This window comes from Clarias gariepinus, chromosome 12 (genome assembly GCF_024256425.1).
Source record: "Clarias gariepinus isolate MV-2021 ecotype Netherlands chromosome 12, CGAR_prim_01v2, whole genome shotgun sequence".
Lineage (NCBI taxonomy): Eukaryota > Metazoa > Chordata > Actinopteri > Siluriformes > Clariidae > Clarias > Clarias gariepinus.
This window is the reverse complement of record NC_071111.1, coordinates 20,439,778-20,459,139: the sequence shown is the minus strand read 5'-3', so window position 1 is coordinate 20,459,139 and position 19,362 is coordinate 20,439,778. Positions and strand designations below refer to the sequence as shown.

The window sequence follows — 19,362 nt, the reverse complement described above, 5'->3', positions numbered from 1 at the left end:
GTAAATCACTTTAAGGACAGATGAGTATGCAGTCATAGATGGTTTAATAGAACCACAGAATAAAAGAGAAAAAGCCAATCTGTCTCTTTGTGTCATGGGTTGGTCCTGCATGACTTGAAATGTCGCACACAAATAAAACGGGAACATCATTCTGAGCTCAATGATGTAATAAAACCAAAATATTTACAGCTGCAGAAAAGATCCATGTGATCCATGTAATTACCCTAGGACTGCTACTGTAATCATCCAGACTGCTCTGTGCTCATGCCAGGACTATTATTTACCAGGACTATTATAGAAATCACTTTTGGACTAGCCTGATGTTTGCAATGAGACTGCTGTGGATGTACCACACAGATACTGTACAGATGACTGTGGGTATGAATATAATGCATATAGACTTATTAGGATCTAATTTAAAACATTAATGGAACTAAAATGAGCCTGCAGCTCATACAGAGGATGCTCGAATAGATGTACTATATGTGCAAAACATAAAATAAAATCTTGGGTTGAACTACAGTGCTTCCAAATACAGTGGAACCTTCAATTACGAGCATAACTCGTCTAGAAGCAGGCTCGTATTCCACTCGTATTCCACTCGTAAACCAAATCAATGGCATTACGCTACGCATTACGATGCGTTACTCGCCATCTGAGGTTTAACTGTAGGTGATAATGCCTTTTCTCTCTTCTGGACCAAGATACTCTAGAGCAAAAGTAATAATGTCATGTGACGCCAGGAAATGGGCCAGGCAGGACCTGAATAAACAGAAAGAGTGCTAAGTGTATGGATGTTCTTAATGAGTTTGCATGGGTTTGCTATGGGTCTCAGGCTTTATCTTTACCCCACATTGCTGATGCTTCTATCCAAAGTGACTTACATTTGAGACATAATAAATCTAAGCAGTATAGGGTTAATGGTCTTGCTAGTGGCTGATGCTGTAAGTTGAACTCTAAGAGTGTACCAGTGTACCAGGAAAAATGTCCTGCAGCAGAGCTAAGTTTTTTTAATTACTTATTTTTCTTGTTGTGTGCCTTGTCGTCTCTGGAAGCTCTGTCACAAAAAAAATTCCCTTTACATGCAAACTGATAAGATTGACCATGTGTTTAACATTACAGCAATGACTCCTAGATATAGTGTCTCCTGCTGGAAAAAACGTACCATTAATATAAGACAAAATTTAATCATAAATCATAAATTTTATTGTAAATTGTTGTTTCCAAATTACATTTAATCAACAAATTGTTCTTTAAATAAGCAAACAACCACTATACTATATCTACAGTTTAGAAATGGAGTCATGTTTGTATTATTATCCCGTCTGACTAATCTTACATTTACAGAGAAATAATTACGGATTTATTACTGACTGTGCTGCCATGTGTGGACAGTGCTGGACTGGGCACAATCATGTCAAACTGTAATGTAGTTTTGAGCTTGATGTGTAAAAAATACATAGTTTTTCCTTTGCAAACCAAGTCAGAAAAAAAAAAAAAAAGATATTACAACGAAACACTGAGCTCCAGATAAAATGTTTTTTTTATTTTAATCTTGTGCATTAAAAAGGTGTAGAACAGCTTGCGAATCTGAAGGGTAAAAGTTTGTGCACCACCATTGATATGAAGTTTTCTATATGCAATCTTCTCTGTTTTAATGATGTGGTAAAAAATAAGCACAAACCTTTTTTTTAAATTATTTTGTGTGCTTTTTTCAATTGGGAATTGGTGGATCAGTAATAGGTTTCTCTCCTGTCATGCGGAAGGCATGGGGTTAATTCCCAGCCACTGGATGCAGTGCCAAGTGGCCCAAGCCTAGATAAAATGGGTGGGTTGCGTCTGGAAGGGCATGTGGCATAAAACTTGCGGTGACCAGTTCAACTGAAGCAGCTGAAAGACAAACAACAATGTTTTGTCTTTTTCTTTAATCAGACAAAGCACAGCTAAATAACTTGATGCCACTATAGTCTGCTCTGTGGAGCTACACAATAGAGATGTTGCTTTAGGAAAGTCAAAATCTTCTCCCATGAGTCTTCTTGTGCATATGCATGCAGTCTGGTCTGTCCACCCCAAAGTATGATCGCTGTGAAAACACAATCACACAAAACTTTAAGTATATACTGTATATACAATTGAAAAACACAGTTTTCTTGCACCTTAGCCAAAAGCTTGGCTTTCAAAAGACTTGGCTTTTCAAAAATTTTTCAAAAGTTTTTCTGCCAGACAGTTACATACACTTTGTTAGTATTTGGTACTATTACCTTTAAATTGATTAACTTGAATCAAACATTTTTAGTAGCCTTCCACAAGATTCTTACAATACATTGCTGGAATGTAAAACCCATTCCTCCTGACAGAACTTGTGTAACCGAGACAGATTTGTAGGCCCTGTATGTTCACATTCTTTTTCAGTATTCAAATAACTTGATTTCATCCTGAAGCCATTTTGTCACAATTTTGAAAGTACAGCGGGGCAAAAAAGTATCTAGTCAACCATCAAGTTTTCCCACTCTCATAAAGATGAGAGAGGCCTGTAATTTTCATCATAGGTATACCTCAACTATGAAAAACAAAAAACAAAACAAAAAAAAGAATTAATTCCTTGGTAAAATAAGTTTGTTCACCTACAAACTAACAAGATTTCTGGCTCTCACAAACCTGTAACAACTTCTTTAAGAGGCTCCTCTGTCCTCCACTCGTTACCTGTATTAATGGCACCTTTTTGAACTTATCAGTATAAAAGAAACCTGTCCACAACCTCAAACAGTCACACTCCAAACTCAACAATGATCAAGACCAAAGAGCTGTCAAAGGACACCAGAAACAAAATTGTAGACCTGCACAAGGCAGGAAAGACGGAATCTGCAATAGGTAAACAGCAAAGGGACCAGGACGACTGATCCGTGTAAAGAAAAGAATGAATGGGGCCATGTATCGTGAGATTTTGCGTGAAAACCTTCCATCAGCAGGGGCATTGAAGATGAAACATTACTTGGTCTTTCAGCATGAAAATAATCTCAAACACACCACCCGGGCAATGAAAAAGTGGCTTCGTAAGAAGCATTTTAAGGTCCTGGAGTTTCCTAGCCAGTCACCAGATCTCAACCCCATAGAAAATCTTTGGAGGGAGTTGGAAGTCCATGTTGCCCAGCGACATCCCCACAATATCACTGCTCTAGAGGAGATCTGCATGGTGGAAGGCCTTACTTATCTTCCACCATAATTTGCAAATAAATTCTTTAAAAATCCAACAATGTGATTTTCTGGATTATTTTTTTCTGTTTTTGTCTCTAATAGTTGAGGTATACCTATGATGAAAATTACAGGCCTCTCTTGTCTTAAATGAGAGAACTTGCACAATTGGTGACTGACTAAATACTTTTTTGCCCCACTGTATACTAATGGTCATTGCATCCAAACTTAAATAATTCTTTTGATTGTGTGAAGGTGCTTTGCGACGATGACAATTGTTAAAAGGGCTATACAAATAAAATTGAACTGAACTCAATTGAAAAGGTCTATTTGGAAGAACTGTTTGTGATCCTGGCTGATGTTTCGATATGTTGCTTCAATATATCCACATAATTTTTCTTTACTTGTTATGCTATTTTGTGAAGTCCTGGAACAAAGCACCCCATAACAATAGTTGTGCTGCTCCTCTGCTTCATGTTTGGCATGGTGTTTGTTGGCTTACAAGCCTCCCTCTTTTCCTTTAGACAACAACGGTCATTATGAACAAACAGTTCCATTTGTTTTTCATCAGACCAGAGAATATTTCACCAAAAAATAAGATCTTAGTTCCTTAATCAGCCACAAGCTTAGTCTGGCCTTTTTTATGATAGGTTCTTTCTTGCTAAGCAGCCATTTACATTGATATTGCGTTTTGATTGATTTGTAGTGTTCATACCAAATACACATTCCTGAGTTGTGCCTTATTATTTCTAAAGATAAACATAGTACTTTTAGTGATTTGAAAATTGCTTACAAGGATGAACCAGATTAATGGAAGTCTTGACTGATTTCTTTGGATTTCCCCATATTAAAAGAATATGAAAATAGGCCTTAAAATAAATCCACAGTAAACCCCCAATTGATTTAAATTATATTGATTTTATCACTCCGAAGCTTCAAGAGCTACAACATCATTTTCTAAACTTTTCCAAGCCGTTTAAAGGTACAGTCAGCTAAGTATATATAAACTTCTGACACACTGGAACTGTCATAGGGTCAATTTTAAGAAAATTATCTACAATTGTTGGAACAAATTACATGTGCCAAGCAAAAACTATAGCAGAAATTTGTGGCGTGGTTAAAAAAATCAGTTTAAATGATAATTTTTTAAAACAGGTTTTATACATGCAGGTTACTTCTCATTACTGTACAAACCTTTCTCTCTGCCAGGAATCCTGAAGTTGGTTGCTCTGTGGTGTGGTGTGTAAGGCGGCTCAATCAGGTGACCTGCACCAGGATAGATGAGGATCTTAAGCAAATGGTGATTTCCTGCCTTTTCAGTCATTCTCTCCATCTGAGGCCAAATAATGGAAGATAAATAGGATGACTGATCACATGACAATAATCTCTATGTCAATTTTAATATCAATATAACAGGATTTAACACTAACATTGTCAACATATACAGTACTACTAAGCTTATGTCAACCCTAAGATGTGAGTTAATAATGCAGAACCACCATTTTACGCAGATGTACTTAATATGAGGCACTATATGCTTATGGATATAAACAGCTACACATCCCTGTTAAGATTGCAGGGTTTTGTGACACTAATATTTTTTCCCCACCTTTAACACGAAAATTCAACAAAATTAAAGTGAAAAACAAACAGAAATATTTTAGTGAAAAAAAGGAAAAGAAAAAATATACAATGTGTGTATGTCTTTTTAGGAAGATACAATATGTGATTGTGCACAGAATTAACCAATCATATTTAAACTCATTCATCCTCATATTCAGCTATCATAAATAAAATGAAAGCTCTATTTGTAGGATTTTCTTGGCATCATCTGACCACTGAGGCTATGGTCCACAAAGGGATTACAAAGCATGTACAGGATCTCATCAGTCAAGAGTGTAGGACAAAAGGATTTTCAAAACATGTGTCATGAGTGGGGTGTTGTGGCAGGTGTTGAACGCCGTGGGCGGAAGGAGCAGGCATAGAGGCAGAGGGGTGGTGTAACCAAAAAAAGAGTCTTTTAATAACGAGTAAGCACAAAGTATAAATAAAGATACAAACAAAGGAACAAACAAACTTAAACCATACTTAACTTTGTGCTAACAGGGGCTCTCTGGCAAGACACAGACAGGGGAACAAACACACGTCCTGTGACGAGACACAGGCAGGAGGAAACACAAAACACGTCCTGTGACGAGACACAGGCAGGGGGTTACACGAAACGCGTCCTGTGGCGAGACACAGGCAGGGGGAGACACAAAACACGTCCTGTGGCGAGACACAGGCAGGAGGTGACACGAAACACGTCCTGTGGCGAGACACAGGCAGGAGGTGACACGAAACACGTCCTGTGGCGAGACACAGGCAGGGGGACAAACGTAACAAGACACAAACGAGGCGTGGAGCTGAAACTGGACATTAGAGAGGACGGGAGACACTAGAGAGGACGGGAGACACTAGAGAGGACGGGAGACACTAGAGAGGACGGGAGACACTAGAGAGGACGGGAGACACTAGAGAGGACGGGAGACACGTAAAGACGAGACGAGAGACCAAGAGAGGGACAGGACAAGGGCTAAAGACATGGCAATCAGCTAGGCATGGCTTTTAGCTAAACATGGTTAAGCATTGCTTAACCATGGCAGTTAGCTACACATACACCTAGCTAAGCATGTCTTTAGCCCCAACATGCACTAAGCTATACTTACCTAATAGCTTAAACACAGTAGGGAATAGGGGCACAGAAACACAGACAAAGGATACCCAGTGGCTAGGCGAGGCAGCCCTCCAAGACTAAGCGAGGCGGCACTCACAAGCTAGTCGTTACTCCCCAGTCAGGAGGGACAGCACTCTAAAACTAGGCGCACTGGGACAATAGGGGGAGAGGAAACACAGGACAAGGGATACCCAGTGGCTAGGCTAGGCAGCCCTCCAAGACTAAGCGAGGCGGCACTCACAAGCTAGTCGTTACTCCCCAGTCAGGAGGGACAGCACTCTGAAACTAGGCGCACTGGGACAATAGGGGGAGAGGAAACACAGGACAAGGGATACCCAGTGGCTAGGCTAGGCTGAGGACACATCAAAGGCTAGGCTAGGCTGAGGACACATCAAAGGCTAGGCTAGGCTGAGGACACATCAAAGGCTAGGCTAGGCTGAGGACACATCAAAGGCTAGGCTAGGCTGAGGACACATCAAAGGCTAGGCTAGGCTGAGGACACATCAAAGGCTAGGCTAGGCTGAGGACACATCAAAGGCTAGGCTAGGCTGAGGACACATCAAAGGCTAGGCTAGGCTGAGGACACATCAAAGGCTAGGCTAGGCTGAGGACACATCAAAGGCTAGGCTGAGGACACATCAAAGGCTAGGCACACTGGGCAACTAGGAGGGGGTGGAAACACAGGACAGCTAGAGACACAGAGGGGCTATGGCTAGAAGCATGCTAGTACTGTAACTGTACTATAAACTCAACATAGCCTTTAGCTAATCATGCTCCTAGCCACACACACAACTAACTGCTTACTTGCTCTAGCTAACCACAAGAACACAGGAGGACAGGACTGAATCAGCTCCACTAACACAGACACACAAAACATACACAGAGACATTGCCAATAAGAGAGCCCAAGTCAACACAACTAAAATCAAAGTACAAATTAAACAGATAACAAAAACAAACCAAAATGCCCACATAACTGACAGTGGTATTCCCAAAAATGCTCGACCCAGTTTCCCAGTCTAAACAGCTATTTATAGATTGATTGATGGCTACCTCGGTTCAGGTGTGCACTGCATCACCTGACCGAGGTGCCTGCTGGGAAACTGAGTCGGCCAACAAAAACTACAAAATAAAAACAGTGACCTCTAGTGGAGGACCCTTACAACATGCCATGAAACACAGGCCAACATCAACAGTGGGAGACACCGAGGCATCTTTAGTGACATCAGCAAGAACAGGATGTCCCTCCAAAACTGCCAAAAAGCAAAACTAATACAATGAGGGTGGATGTTTTCCTGATTTTTTATTTGGGTTTTATTTTCTTCCTATTTTCCGTTTTTATAGTCTGTTACCATACACCCTTTGGTGTTAAAAAGTTCTTTATAAATAAATTTGACTTAAACTTTGTTTTCTGACCCTTAAAGAGAAAGGGAGAAAAGGATGCAAATAAGTAAGAGCAGGGGTTTAAACCCCAGTACTACAAGTTGCCACTATTGGTCCCTTAACCCTCAATTGCTCATTGTCATAAAATGTAAGTCGCTCTGGATAAGGGCATTTGCCAAGTGTTCAAATGTAAATAATAGTGATGTATTGAACAGAAGGGGGCGAATCCAAATAAAGCCTTGTTTCAAGGCATGTGCTGGGTTCGTGAGTGTCACATGACCACTGACAAACAAAGCCTTGCGTTTGCTGAAATCACATGACCGACTCGTTCAGGGCTTAAGTAAAGGCTCATGCACTCTTCAGTTAATTTTAAAAGATTCAAAGATGTTGCTTAGGTGCATGATTATGGCGACCATGTTTGTAGTCTGTGATGCATGCTAGGAAATGGAGTTTTGACCCTGTTTCCCTGATTCTTTCACACCAACTAGGAATTTTCTTTTAGAAATTTCATTACTGCGAAGAACTTTTTGCACTGATGAAATTGACAAAAGATGTTGACAAAAACTGTTTAGACACCTACTGCAACATTAAAAGAGCTGCAGGAATATATTTCTTACAATCAATCAATCAATCAATCAATCAATCAATCAATCAATCAATCAACCAATAATAATAATACAAACTATGATCACAATGAAGCAAGGTGGTGGCAGCATCATGCTATGGGGAAGCTTCTTTTCCAGCTGGGACTATGGCTTTGGTCATGGGGACTTTTTTTTGATAACTTTTATCACAGAATTAGCCCCAAATACCAATCCAGAAATACAAATACCAAATAAGAAAATGAACACATTACTTGCATACTGAATGTAAAAAAATATATACATTAGAATCAATCTTTCTAAAAAAAAAAAAAAAAAGGTTTTAGGGTTTGCCAAAAAAACCAAGAAAGGGCCATCCAAGCTCTAAATACTGTCGAGTTCTGTAATATTGAAATAAAAATACCAATTAATAACTGTATATCATGAATGGTGTGCATCCGTGTGAGCTTACATCTTCAGCTGACTCCAGTGATGCCCGGTTCTGATCATCAGCTCCAACCACCAAAAGAAGCGGACATCTTATTTGGCCAACCTGTGTGTTTTTAGGACAGAACAACATTATGCACAATATTGTTGCAGTATAGGGTAAGCCTACACTTATGTACAGAGTCATAAACTAACATCGATATAAAATAAAATAACCTAGATGCGGGAGCATTTTTAAATAAATGAAATACCAGTAAAAGTAAAAATAAAAATCTTTTTAGGCTAAAAGCTAAGATGCTACAAAAATGCAGGGGAAAGTTATTTACATCCACTTTCTTAGCTGGACCTGTTGGGATGGGCAAGATCGCATCTCTCCAGATGACCTGATTGTCCTTTACCCGAGCTTTATGCAACATACTAAAAAAAAACCCAATAATAATAATTTAAAAAAATTACAATAAAACATATTTTAGGAATTAACATTTTTTCAGTTACAACATTTCAGTGACTCCATATCATAAACACATCTCTACCACTTTATTAACTATCATATATTGACGATTATTGCAAACAGACAGTAATTTTTTTTCACCAGGAATTACAAAACCTATAAAAAAGCGGTCTGTGTGAATCCGGTCCATGTGTGTGTTCACTCTGATGTAATAAATGAGGATTCATGATATACTACTACAATGAGTAAGACTATAACAAAGCTGCCTTTAAGTGAAGACCAGAAATTATTATTATTATTTTTTCCAGATCACCCCAGGCTCATCTACAGTATGTCTGTGCGAACAAAGTCCTGGCCTGGTCTGTTCTCACAGAAAAGGCAAAGCAGCACAACTCTGTGAAAAAAAGTCAGTTTCAGACCCTAATACAGTATGTGGCATTTTAATACATTTAAGCAAATCACATCTAAAATCTGAAGAATAAAGATAATATAGGTATATACAGGAAAGTGAGTTAAAAGTAATAAAGAATCAAAAATCTTGTACAGTACATACCTTTTAACCCCTTCAAAGGGGTCATAAAATGCATTATTTACAGCAGTGACATGACTGCAGCTGATGCCTATACAACACTGGGGCTGCAACAAAATCATGTCTGAGTTTACAATTGGTAAAGTGAAAAAGAATAAAGAAAGAAAGAAGTATTAGATTTAAGTGCATTAATTCCCTGGTCTGAAGCAATGCAGAAGTCCTATTTTTCCATATTTATAATTAGAATTGTTGATTCTTGCTTTTTTAGATAATTGTGTTTGTGGACACCAGGGTTTCACTGCTATTTGGCTGGTAAAAACTCTGTATGCTTTTATGTCTGTCTGTATGACTAATAAAGTTAAAGCCTGCTACACACAGCATGATCCGGCTGGACACACATCCTTTAATTCAATAATGCATGTCTCTTTAAATGAATATAGTACATATTATTCTAAAGAAAAGTATGTTAATGTTTAAATGTAGCTGTTTAAGCACACTGCCACTGGGAATTGCAGTCTACACCCGTCCGAGCACCTGTACCTGTGCTTGTACTGTATATTACGTAGGTGTCAAATCAGCCAAATGTTTATATAAAAAATATGGGATTTCTGTGTTAGTTGCGTGGTTGTTGGACCGTAGTGCATAGGGATTGCTAGTGGGTCTATATCTCCTTACATGGGACATGAGACGCGGATTTGACAAATTCCTCGACAGACAGATTTGATGAATTCTAAAACTGAAGGTCTAAGACAGTTCAATCTGTGTTAAACAACATAAATATCTTTTATATAGCTTTAACCGTTTAAAGTCTAAATTAAAGCAAATGACAATATATTCATGTGGAAAGTAAAAAAAAAATACTTATAATACTTTATTTGTTAAATGTACTGCATGCCTAATTGAAAATCACCTTAATGACAGACGAGCTGGCAGCGATTGATAGAACAACAGACCCACCAAATGAGAGGCCCAATAGAGCCACTCTGTTTCTTAGCACCTTGGGATGGTCCTGCATGATCTGATGTGCTGTCTACAAAACAAACATCAACAGCAACTTGACCTTAATCTTCAATGAAATGCAGAAATTAAAATGTTTACAGAAAAAAACTCTATCTATCTATCTATCTATCTATCTATCTATCTATCTATCTATCTTTTTCTATTCTTACTCAGAAGACAAAGTCAAACTCAAAATTATACATAAAGCACATTTAAACACAACAAAGTTGACTAATGTTCTGTGCAATCCTAAAATAGCTGCAGACATAGTAACAGACTATAGAACAGACAATATGAGGTGGTATCAAAAAGTATTAAGATTAGCTTTGTTTACAGGTTCTGTGTTTTCGCCGGACACCTTAGACACCTTAGACACCTTAAAACCTGTCTATTGAAGGTCTGGAACAGATGAAGAATTCTCAATCTACAATGCCGTGAATGTTAAAAAAGACAATGAGCACTTGGTCTAGCTGCATACATGCCTTGCCTTTTTTCGGTCGTGGAGATGATGGGCTCTTTCACTGTAAAGACTGTTGCTTCGTCTCAGGGTTGTATTCATACTCCCAAGTTTTGTCATTGGTAATGATCCTTGATATTAAAGACGAGTCATCCACAAGCATGCATGTTCAAATTACATGTAAGGATTGCCTGGACTGCTTTGTAAGACACACCAACAATGGTAGCACTGTCGTGGATTGTTTTCTGACGATCATCATGCTCAGGTTCCAAAATGGTCAGCCACTCTAAACACCTTGAGTAACTCATTGCCTCATCATAATAAAATTATCAAATTATGTCAAACGAATCTCTGTTGCAGATTTGTCCGTTTACATGCAGAATTTCATGTTCACTTGCTGTCCATAATTAAATAGCTCACACGATAAGGTACAGTATGTTGTAGGAATAGCACCAGTTACACAGTTTCGGATGACACACGAAAAAGTCTTTTGGCACACTGACTTATGAAGGTCAGTGCTTCCTGTGACTGGACGTGCAGCCTTTTGTGTCTCTCTAGTGCTGTGTTACAAAACAAGTCTTGAAACTTTAACAGCATTTATAGTGCTAAATAGAGAGTTTTGGTACAGTATGATACAGTCAAATTTTGAATTGTGAGCTAATTCCTTCCAGGAGTGTCCTAAGAAATAAGAACTATTAAATATTGGAAACTCCTATCCAAATATAATTTGTTACACAAACCAACAATATTCATATAAAAATAATTAATACAAAATATAAAGCAAAAATAAAACAAATTAACCAGCACTTTACCTTTAAAAAAATTCCGAAAGAGCAATATTTCCGTTAGTGTGTGTATCTGTTCAGACGCACTGTGTGTATGTGTGTGTGTTTGTGCGTGCGGGTGTGCATGTTTGCAGCTAAAGTAAGATGAGAGGAGGGAGTTGGCTACTGTGTAGAACTACTCCGCCCCTTCTCTTTTCTTACAAAAGGAAAAAAAATATTATCTCTGTTGATGAGACATAAATTCTAGGCTTGAATGGAAACAGTATTAAAGTGTTGAATGGAAACGTTCCATCAGCTGCAAAATTGACGCTTACAGAATTCTGGGATTATCAAGAGCCAGTACTGAAACATTATCAGACAAAAGATTCAATCAGCAGTGGTCTGAGACTGAAAAGAGATGCTTATTGAAGCATGCAGAGGACTGTTTTACAAGGGTGTTTTGGTCTTGCATGACAATGCACCTCCTTACACTTCTGCCCACACTGTTTAAAAACTGCTAAAACTTGGTTCTGAGGTGTTAAAGCATTCTCACTATAGCCCTCATCTTGCTCTATTGGACTTTAACCTGTTTGGTCCCGTGAAAGCAGCCCTACGAGGAAGAAGATTCACATCTGACGCTTCATGAGAACCTACACCTCTCAGGGTTGAAATAATGTGCATGCAAATCATGAGAACAAAAGAAGCTTTGTGTTGAATGACCTCAAAATAAGTGGCACTGATGCCTTTTGTTTCTATTGAAGACTCCAAGATCCAAATATAATCCAGAGCAAAAGCAACAAAGCCATGTGATGCCAGCAGGGCAGTCCGATACTCCACCAGACCTCCACCTCCTCCCCACAAGTCCAACACAGCTGGAAATGGGCCAGGTCCTGGATGAACAGAAAAAGCACTTTGCATATAGGCACTTATTATTTTTATAATTATTATAAGTAGTAATAGTGATGATAACTAAACATAATTACCTTTTTCATTTTGCCTAGGAGAATTATAAAAATCATGGGGGTTGGCAGGATGGCTCTAGGGTCTATGGTTCAACTATGAGTTCAGATTATTGTGTGTAATTTTTTTTCTATGTCTGCCTTGCGTTTGGATAGGTTTCCTCTGAGTCTTAAGGTTTTACCTTTACTCACTTGGCTTATGCATCTATCCAAGGTTAATTATGCTGAGATTTGAATTCACAACCTTACTTCTACTGTACACAAGACTTAGTTTGTTTGTGTACCTGGAGGGATGAACAAAGTTCCTCGAACTCCTTTCTCATGTACATTGACTCTCTGCACACCTGGAGCCGTGTACCATCTTTCTATGATGGTGGTGACTAATGGTGTGAGCTGGTTAAAATCCTGAGTGATGTGTCCATCATACACAGAAATGTGGAATATCATTGGTGAGAGGACATCTTGCTTTCGCAACCTACATTAAACAGATTGAGATTAATTAGATGAGAAGAAGTTGTAACTGTCACATGCTTTAAATGGGTTTAAACCAAACCTCAAAAACAAGCAGGTGTATACTTACATTTAGGAATTTTCGCAGACGCCCTTATCCAGACCGACCTACATTTTTATCTACATCTGAGCAGTTGAGGATTAAGGGCCTTGCTTAAGGGCCCAACAGTGGTAACTTATGGGTTGTGGGATCTTGAACCTGGGACTTTCTGAACTGTAGTCCAATGCCTTAACCACTGAGCTACGCCTTACCCTCTAATGTACTTTAACATAGCCAAAATTTTTATGAAAAATTGAGTAGAAAGTAGGAACAGAAGTAAAATGGACATGTGTCTAAAAACAAAAAAAAGGTTCAAATATAACAGGGACACTCAAAAAGAGAATCAAACATTCTTAGAGCTTAGATACCTTTATAGGCTGTAATTTTTAACCGTGTTAGAAGAATGGGTAAAATAGTAAAGTTTTAAAGATTTGTATTGTGACAAAACTGTGCAATTAAAAAAGGTGCACTTGCATGTACGTTATGAAGGAGGAAAAGATTGAGGTGAAAAATTAATAAGTTGCTCTGGATAAGGACATCTGCCAAATGCCTAAATGTAAATTTGTGTGAGATTCATTTCCTTGAGGTATGATTATGCTTTTTGGACATATGGTGGGGAAAGGTGAGTCTAGTAGACTAATTTTGTTGGACACAAATCAGAGACTACCTGTACATACATATTAGAAATATTACTGTACATATAACAGCAACATGTCAAAAGGTCAAAATGCACTACTATAGAAAAAAAATATTTCATGTTGCAAGCTCTAATTGCTCAAATAAATGTAACTGCCATATTTACAGTATATCTTACATCACATTCTGCATAATAGCTAATCTAGATGAAGTGCTATAATGTGACATACCTCAGTCCTGTTCGGCTGCCTGGTACTGGCCGCAGGCTCCACATCAGTGCCATGGGCTCGACCCCTGTGTACGTACCTCCCATGCAGCGGTCCTTTGCCACTGTGTGCACACATGTCCACATACAGCATCTCTAAAGGCAAACTGTATGATTGTGCTTTTTTGCAGAATTAACATCCCAATAGATTAACTATTACTTTTTATAAAAATAAAGCTTTTTCACAGAAGAATTTAAATTTTTTTCTTCAATGTTCTGTGTAAACCTTAGTTAAACTAAATACTGTAATTCTGTCATGGCATTCTACCCATCACTGCTTAGGTTTACAATTTACACCTCTGGTTCTCACTCACTCATCCTCTATGCCGCTTTATCCTGTTTTCAGGGTTTCAAGGAGCCTGAAGCCTATCCCAGAAGACTTAGGGGACAAGACTGGGTACACCCTGGACAGGTTGTCAATCCATCACAGGGCACTCACACACACTCACACACTACAGGCAATTCGGGAATGTCAATAGGGGTAATTTGCAGGTCTTTGGCCTGTGAGAGGAAACCAGAGTACCTGGAGGAAACCCACCAAGCACAGGGAGAACATGCAAACTTCACCCACACAGAGACAGGAATTGAACCTGGCCAGGAATCGAACCCGGACCCTGGAGGTGCAAGGCAATCAAGGCAATCATACATACACCTTTAGGTGTGGTTTGTTAAATGATATGCGAAGCGAGCCAACAAGAAATGCCTTTTTGAAGGTATTTGATTTTTTTTTTGTTAATTATTAAGTAAATAATGTATTGCGGTACTTGCTTACATATTTCTTGTATTTTTAAAATCAAGCAAATACTGACAAAACACCATGTTCACAATCAGGAAGCAGAGAGAGCAAGTTTTTTTTTCTAAAAGGCATCTGTGAGCTAATCCTGGCCAGTGTTGGGTGTAGCGCATTACAAAGTAATGGGTTAGAGTACTTGGATGACTTTTTTGATGTAACGAGTAATCAGTGATTCCGTTAGAGAGAGAGAGAGAGAGAGAGTGTGTGTGTGTGTGTGTGTGTGTGTGAAAGTTGTCCTACAAGCCCCGTCCCCGATAACCCGCCCCCCAATGTTATTCCCTTTGTTGTTAGTAGTTAATAGATTATGGGCCAAACTTCGCTGAGTGATGATGGTAGAATAATTATAAAGGTCTTGACTTAATCGTAGCTCAGTGGTTAAGGCATTGGACTACGATTTGGAAGATCCCAGGGTCAAACCACATAACCACCAAGTTGCCATTGTTGGGCCCTTAAGCAAGGCCCTTAACTCTCAACTGCTCAGATGTGTAATGAGATAAAAAAAATGTAAGTCACTACATGTACCTATGTAATGTAACTAGTTACTTTATAAAGCACTTACTCAGTGCTTTTGATACTTTATACTACTTCCCTCAGGTGCACAAGTAAATGGAAGACTTTTACATAAACATGATTAATATTTGCCCTAGAAAATCTCTACTTTAACTGAAGTATAGATTAGTATACTTTGCCCACTTCTGCATCAGTCATCATCAGTGTTTCCCAATGACCAGTAACTAGCTGTCACTGATTCCCAACAACCAATCACTGTTTCCCAACAGCCAATCTGGGATCACGACTGTTTCTTAATGACCAATCACTGATTTTCACTTTTTTGTCCCACTCAAAAATACTGTTTAGTTGAATAAGTTTATATTAGAGTTTAGATTATATATATAAGTTTAGATTATAACTGGTATCACTGACAGCCAGATGTCCTTCAACAGACACAAGCTTAAAACAACAAGGGTGTATTAAAACAAGTTTTATGTAGTAACGTTACATATGTATGTTTTACTGTGAGAAACCATGTGTACATCATGAAGATGTTCTGCATTAATTAACAGATAATAACAGAATTATTAATGCTTAAATAGTTCAAAAAGAGCATAAAGTCTTTCCTTGATTTTAAACGTACAGTACATCATAATAAATAATATAATTTATTTATTTATTCATTCATCTTCTATACTGCTTATCCTGAACAGGGTGGTGGGAGACCTGGAGCCAATCCCAGGAGACTTTGGGCACGAGGTGGGGTACAATCTATTGCATACCAATCAATCACAAGGTACACACACACACACACACACACACACACACACACACACACACACACACAATTTTGGAATACAAATTAGCCTAACCCCAACAAATGGGGCAAATGGTTATAGCAAATGGTTATGGAGCAAACCCAATATTGCAAATTATATTTAATATAAGATTCAATTAAGATTCGATAAAGACACAATAATCAGGGAAGGACTTGCTCAAACCTGTGCCAATGTTCAGCCTGTAGTTTACACAGACTGTGCATACAGTACACGCTGGGATCAGAGAAGATTCAGTTTGTACCTGTGACGGTGCCACATTCATTGCTCACATAATGTCCAAATGCCTCCCAAAAGTCCTTGTCTTCTGACTGGTGCAAACAGTGTAGTGTCACCTCCTGGCTCGGCTTTAAATTTGTCGCTAGAATCCAGATCTTTTCATCCACGAGTCCGCGATTGGGCTCAACTGAGAGCAAAGGGTATGGGCATTTAGCCAGCTTCCTAAGGAGAGAAAAAAAACATTTCAAAATTCTTTTTCCCATGAAGAAGTACATTACATTACAGCGACTATACAGTTTTATAGGTGTTCGGACTACTTTAAACTTGGGGAACTCACTGATTCGCGACCAACATGTTAGCAGGACTTGTAGACATTTCAAAATGTCTACATTACCGTTGCCTGCTCAGATGGTACAATGTCCAAATGCCTGTCTAGAGATGTTTACAAATTAACTGACTGTGTATATGTGAGTAAAGTTAATGAGTCAGTAACCTAGTGGCAAACATTCCTCATTAAACATCTAAGTTGTAGACATGATGTAGAGAGTAAGAGAGAATGTGTTTTTGTTGCAGTTCTCTGTGTGGGTCAGGTAAAACTTGTGATTCATATTCATAATATTTAGTGTAATATGTTAAGTAAAGGTACACTGCCCCCCCCAAAAAAAAAACCCACACAACTCAGATGTTTCTAAAGGATGAAGCATATATGCTGCTCTTCTTACCCCGAAGAGGGTAAATCTAGACTCATCCGAAAAACTTATGACATTTTTTTTACTGCTTCTCAGTCCATGCTTTATGCTTCCTAGCAAATTTAAGCTTTTTTTTTTTTTCCTTTAGCCTTACTGGTGTGTGGATTTCTTATAGATACACAGCTGTTAAGTCCCAACTCAATCCCTTGAGTTCTCTTAACATTGTCCGTGTGCAAATGCTCTCACTTTCACTATTAAAATAAGCTTTTTTCTTTTTTTTACCAAACGTTTATTAAGTAATCTCTGATCGCAATCATTCAAATAATTTTTTCCTGACCACATTTCGTCCACATTTAAATAATGCATTTTACAGTTCTTACCCCAATTTTAGGAGTTTCAACTAGTTGTTCTTTTTGCTGGATGCAGGACAATAATTTGCGCCTTCTAAAAAAGAGTACCATCTTTGCCATGACTACAGAATATGTATCCAGTGTAGCAGACGCTGTTACAGAAGGAGTCCTATATAAAGTAGTAAAGGATTAGTTAAAATGTAAATAATAAGGCAATGAATAACAGAAGCAACAAAAAAGAAAAAAATATATCATTCCAAAATGTAAGACAAAAAAATTAAATAGTCTAGAAATTAAAAACATATTAAAAAATATTTAAAAAATGTGATTAATTAGTGTTATTAACACGTAATGGTTGTCACCTGCATTTCACCAGCAGCAAATTGTCCCAGTTGTATTGCAGTCCCTGAAGTGATGGCCTTTGTGACGAAAAACATAAGTACAACAGAGACACTGCGAAATGAAAAACATACATGAGAAATTTAAGATAAGGGATAATCACAGATTTGGAAACACTTACAACTCTTGAAAGAGAGAGAGAGAGAGAGAGAGAGAGAGAGAGAGAGAGAGAGTGTAATGTAGTTGTGTTGAATGTGTACCTGTAAAACAAAGAGGTGGTAACTGCCCATCCACGACTTTGAATTAAGTCTGCATTTTCATTTCAACCATATCTCATTTAAATATTTTTAAAAATAGGGAACAAAAATATTTCTGACAGCATGTAAAGAACCCATTTTTGATTCATAACTTCTTCTTAATGCTTGTGAGCAGGGGTAAAAGAATAACCCTGCTTTATTTTGGTTCAATTAAGCAAAACAGTAGGAAAAAGAGAACAGAAAATAATAAGTCATCCTGTAAGCTTTATTCATGCCAAGTTATCCACATATTTATAGAGGGGCCATTGTGATAATGAAATACATGATGAATAAAGTGCAAAAAGAGAACTGCAACAACTTCTGTTAGCATAAATTCTTCTTTCCTACTGTTTAATATATTTCACATTCTTTCACCTCTGTGATATTTTTTTCTAACTTAAATGGAGTCACAAATGGAAATGTAGTGTAGCAGTATGGATTTGTTTTAAATGTGCACATGTGACTATTAATTTACACTGGCAAAAGAAAAAAAAACTATAATATTTAGTTCAACCACCATTAGCGCTGATTACGGTGCATATTGTGGTGGATTCCTCATGCTCCCAGAAACAGTCCTTTACAATTTGAGTTCTGCAATATGGCTGTGCCATCATCAAAAAAAAAAAAAAAAAAAAAATCCATAGATGTGCTAACCTGGTCATTTGTTTTATTGTCAAATAATGTTGCAGAACCTAGACCTGACCTAAGATTATAAGACTGCCTCCAGAGGCTTGTACAATGGCTATACTACAGTATGCATGATAGGTTTGTCGCTTTATGTGCTTCCCTACTTACTTTGATGTACCTGCTCTGGTATAGGGTCAATCTGGACTCATCGGACCACATGTCCATTGTAGCAAAGTTCAATCTTTATGCTCCTTAGCAAAGTGTTTTTTTTTTCCTTATTAGTCTGAATAACATTTTTAACTTTTCTTATGGTCACACAGCTATTTGGTCGCAATCCTGTGATCACATTGTACATATGGAAATGGTTATTCCTTTACTACAGTATTTAACCAAGATGTAATTTCTCCTGTTGATTTTTTTTTTCAATGTAATATACATAAACACATAAAACATACATAAACACATAAACACATAAAACACCTATTTTCTTTATACATGTGTAATGGCAAGGTACTTAGTTGTTAGACATCCTCATGCCAGCTACAGTTTGTGTACACTTTGTGTTGCTGTAACAATTATTATAAACAAATTGGAAAAGGTTTGATGTTATATTTTTCTCTATATATTTTCTTTATTACTAGTCCAAGGTTCATATAATTCTGCAGAAATATACAGCACCTTTTTCTGTGTGACACTTTATGTCTAGGTGATTTATTTATGTCTAGCTGAAAATTTGCAATATATAGACATGTAATGTAGACTGACAGGCATTTCCTAATTGCCAATATTATGA

At 37.9% G+C, this 19,362-nt stretch overlaps 1 protein-coding gene across 1 annotated transcript; it reads right to left on the bottom strand.

Annotated features, from left to right (window-relative positions):
• Positions 1-1,573: 1,573 nt before the first annotated feature.
• Positions 1,574-16,668, bottom strand: LOC128534068 (acyl-coenzyme A amino acid N-acyltransferase 1-like). Its single transcript, XM_053508355.1, has 11 exons — positions 16,606-16,668; positions 16,294-16,490; positions 13,894-13,993; positions 12,762-12,952; positions 12,239-12,408; positions 10,209-10,328; positions 9,323-9,405; positions 8,645-8,735; positions 8,344-8,424; positions 4,387-4,525; positions 1,574-2,083 (listed from the first exon to the last, which is right to left on the bottom strand). The coding sequence occupies exons 1-11, from the start codon at positions 16,641-16,643 to the stop codon at positions 1,962-1,964; spliced, it is 1,332 nt and encodes a 443-aa protein (XP_053364330.1). The 5' UTR covers positions 16,644-16,668; the 3' UTR covers positions 1,574-1,961.
• Positions 16,669-19,362: the final 2,694 nt, after the last annotated feature.

Excerpts from the sequence above, each read along its gene's own strand:
- LOC128534068 (XM_053508355.1), bottom strand. The coding sequence starts at position 16,643 with ATGTCTACAAGTCCTGCTAACATGTTGGTCGCGAATCA. Across the intron at positions 12,953-13,893 it reads GGCAGCCGAACAGGACTGAG|GTTGCGAAAGCAAGATGTCC; the intron begins GTATGTCACATT and ends TGTTTAATGTAG. Across the intron at positions 10,329-12,238 it reads TCAGTGCCACTTATTTTGAG|ACAGCACATCAGATCATGCA; the intron begins GTCATTCAACAC and ends TTTGTTTTGTAG.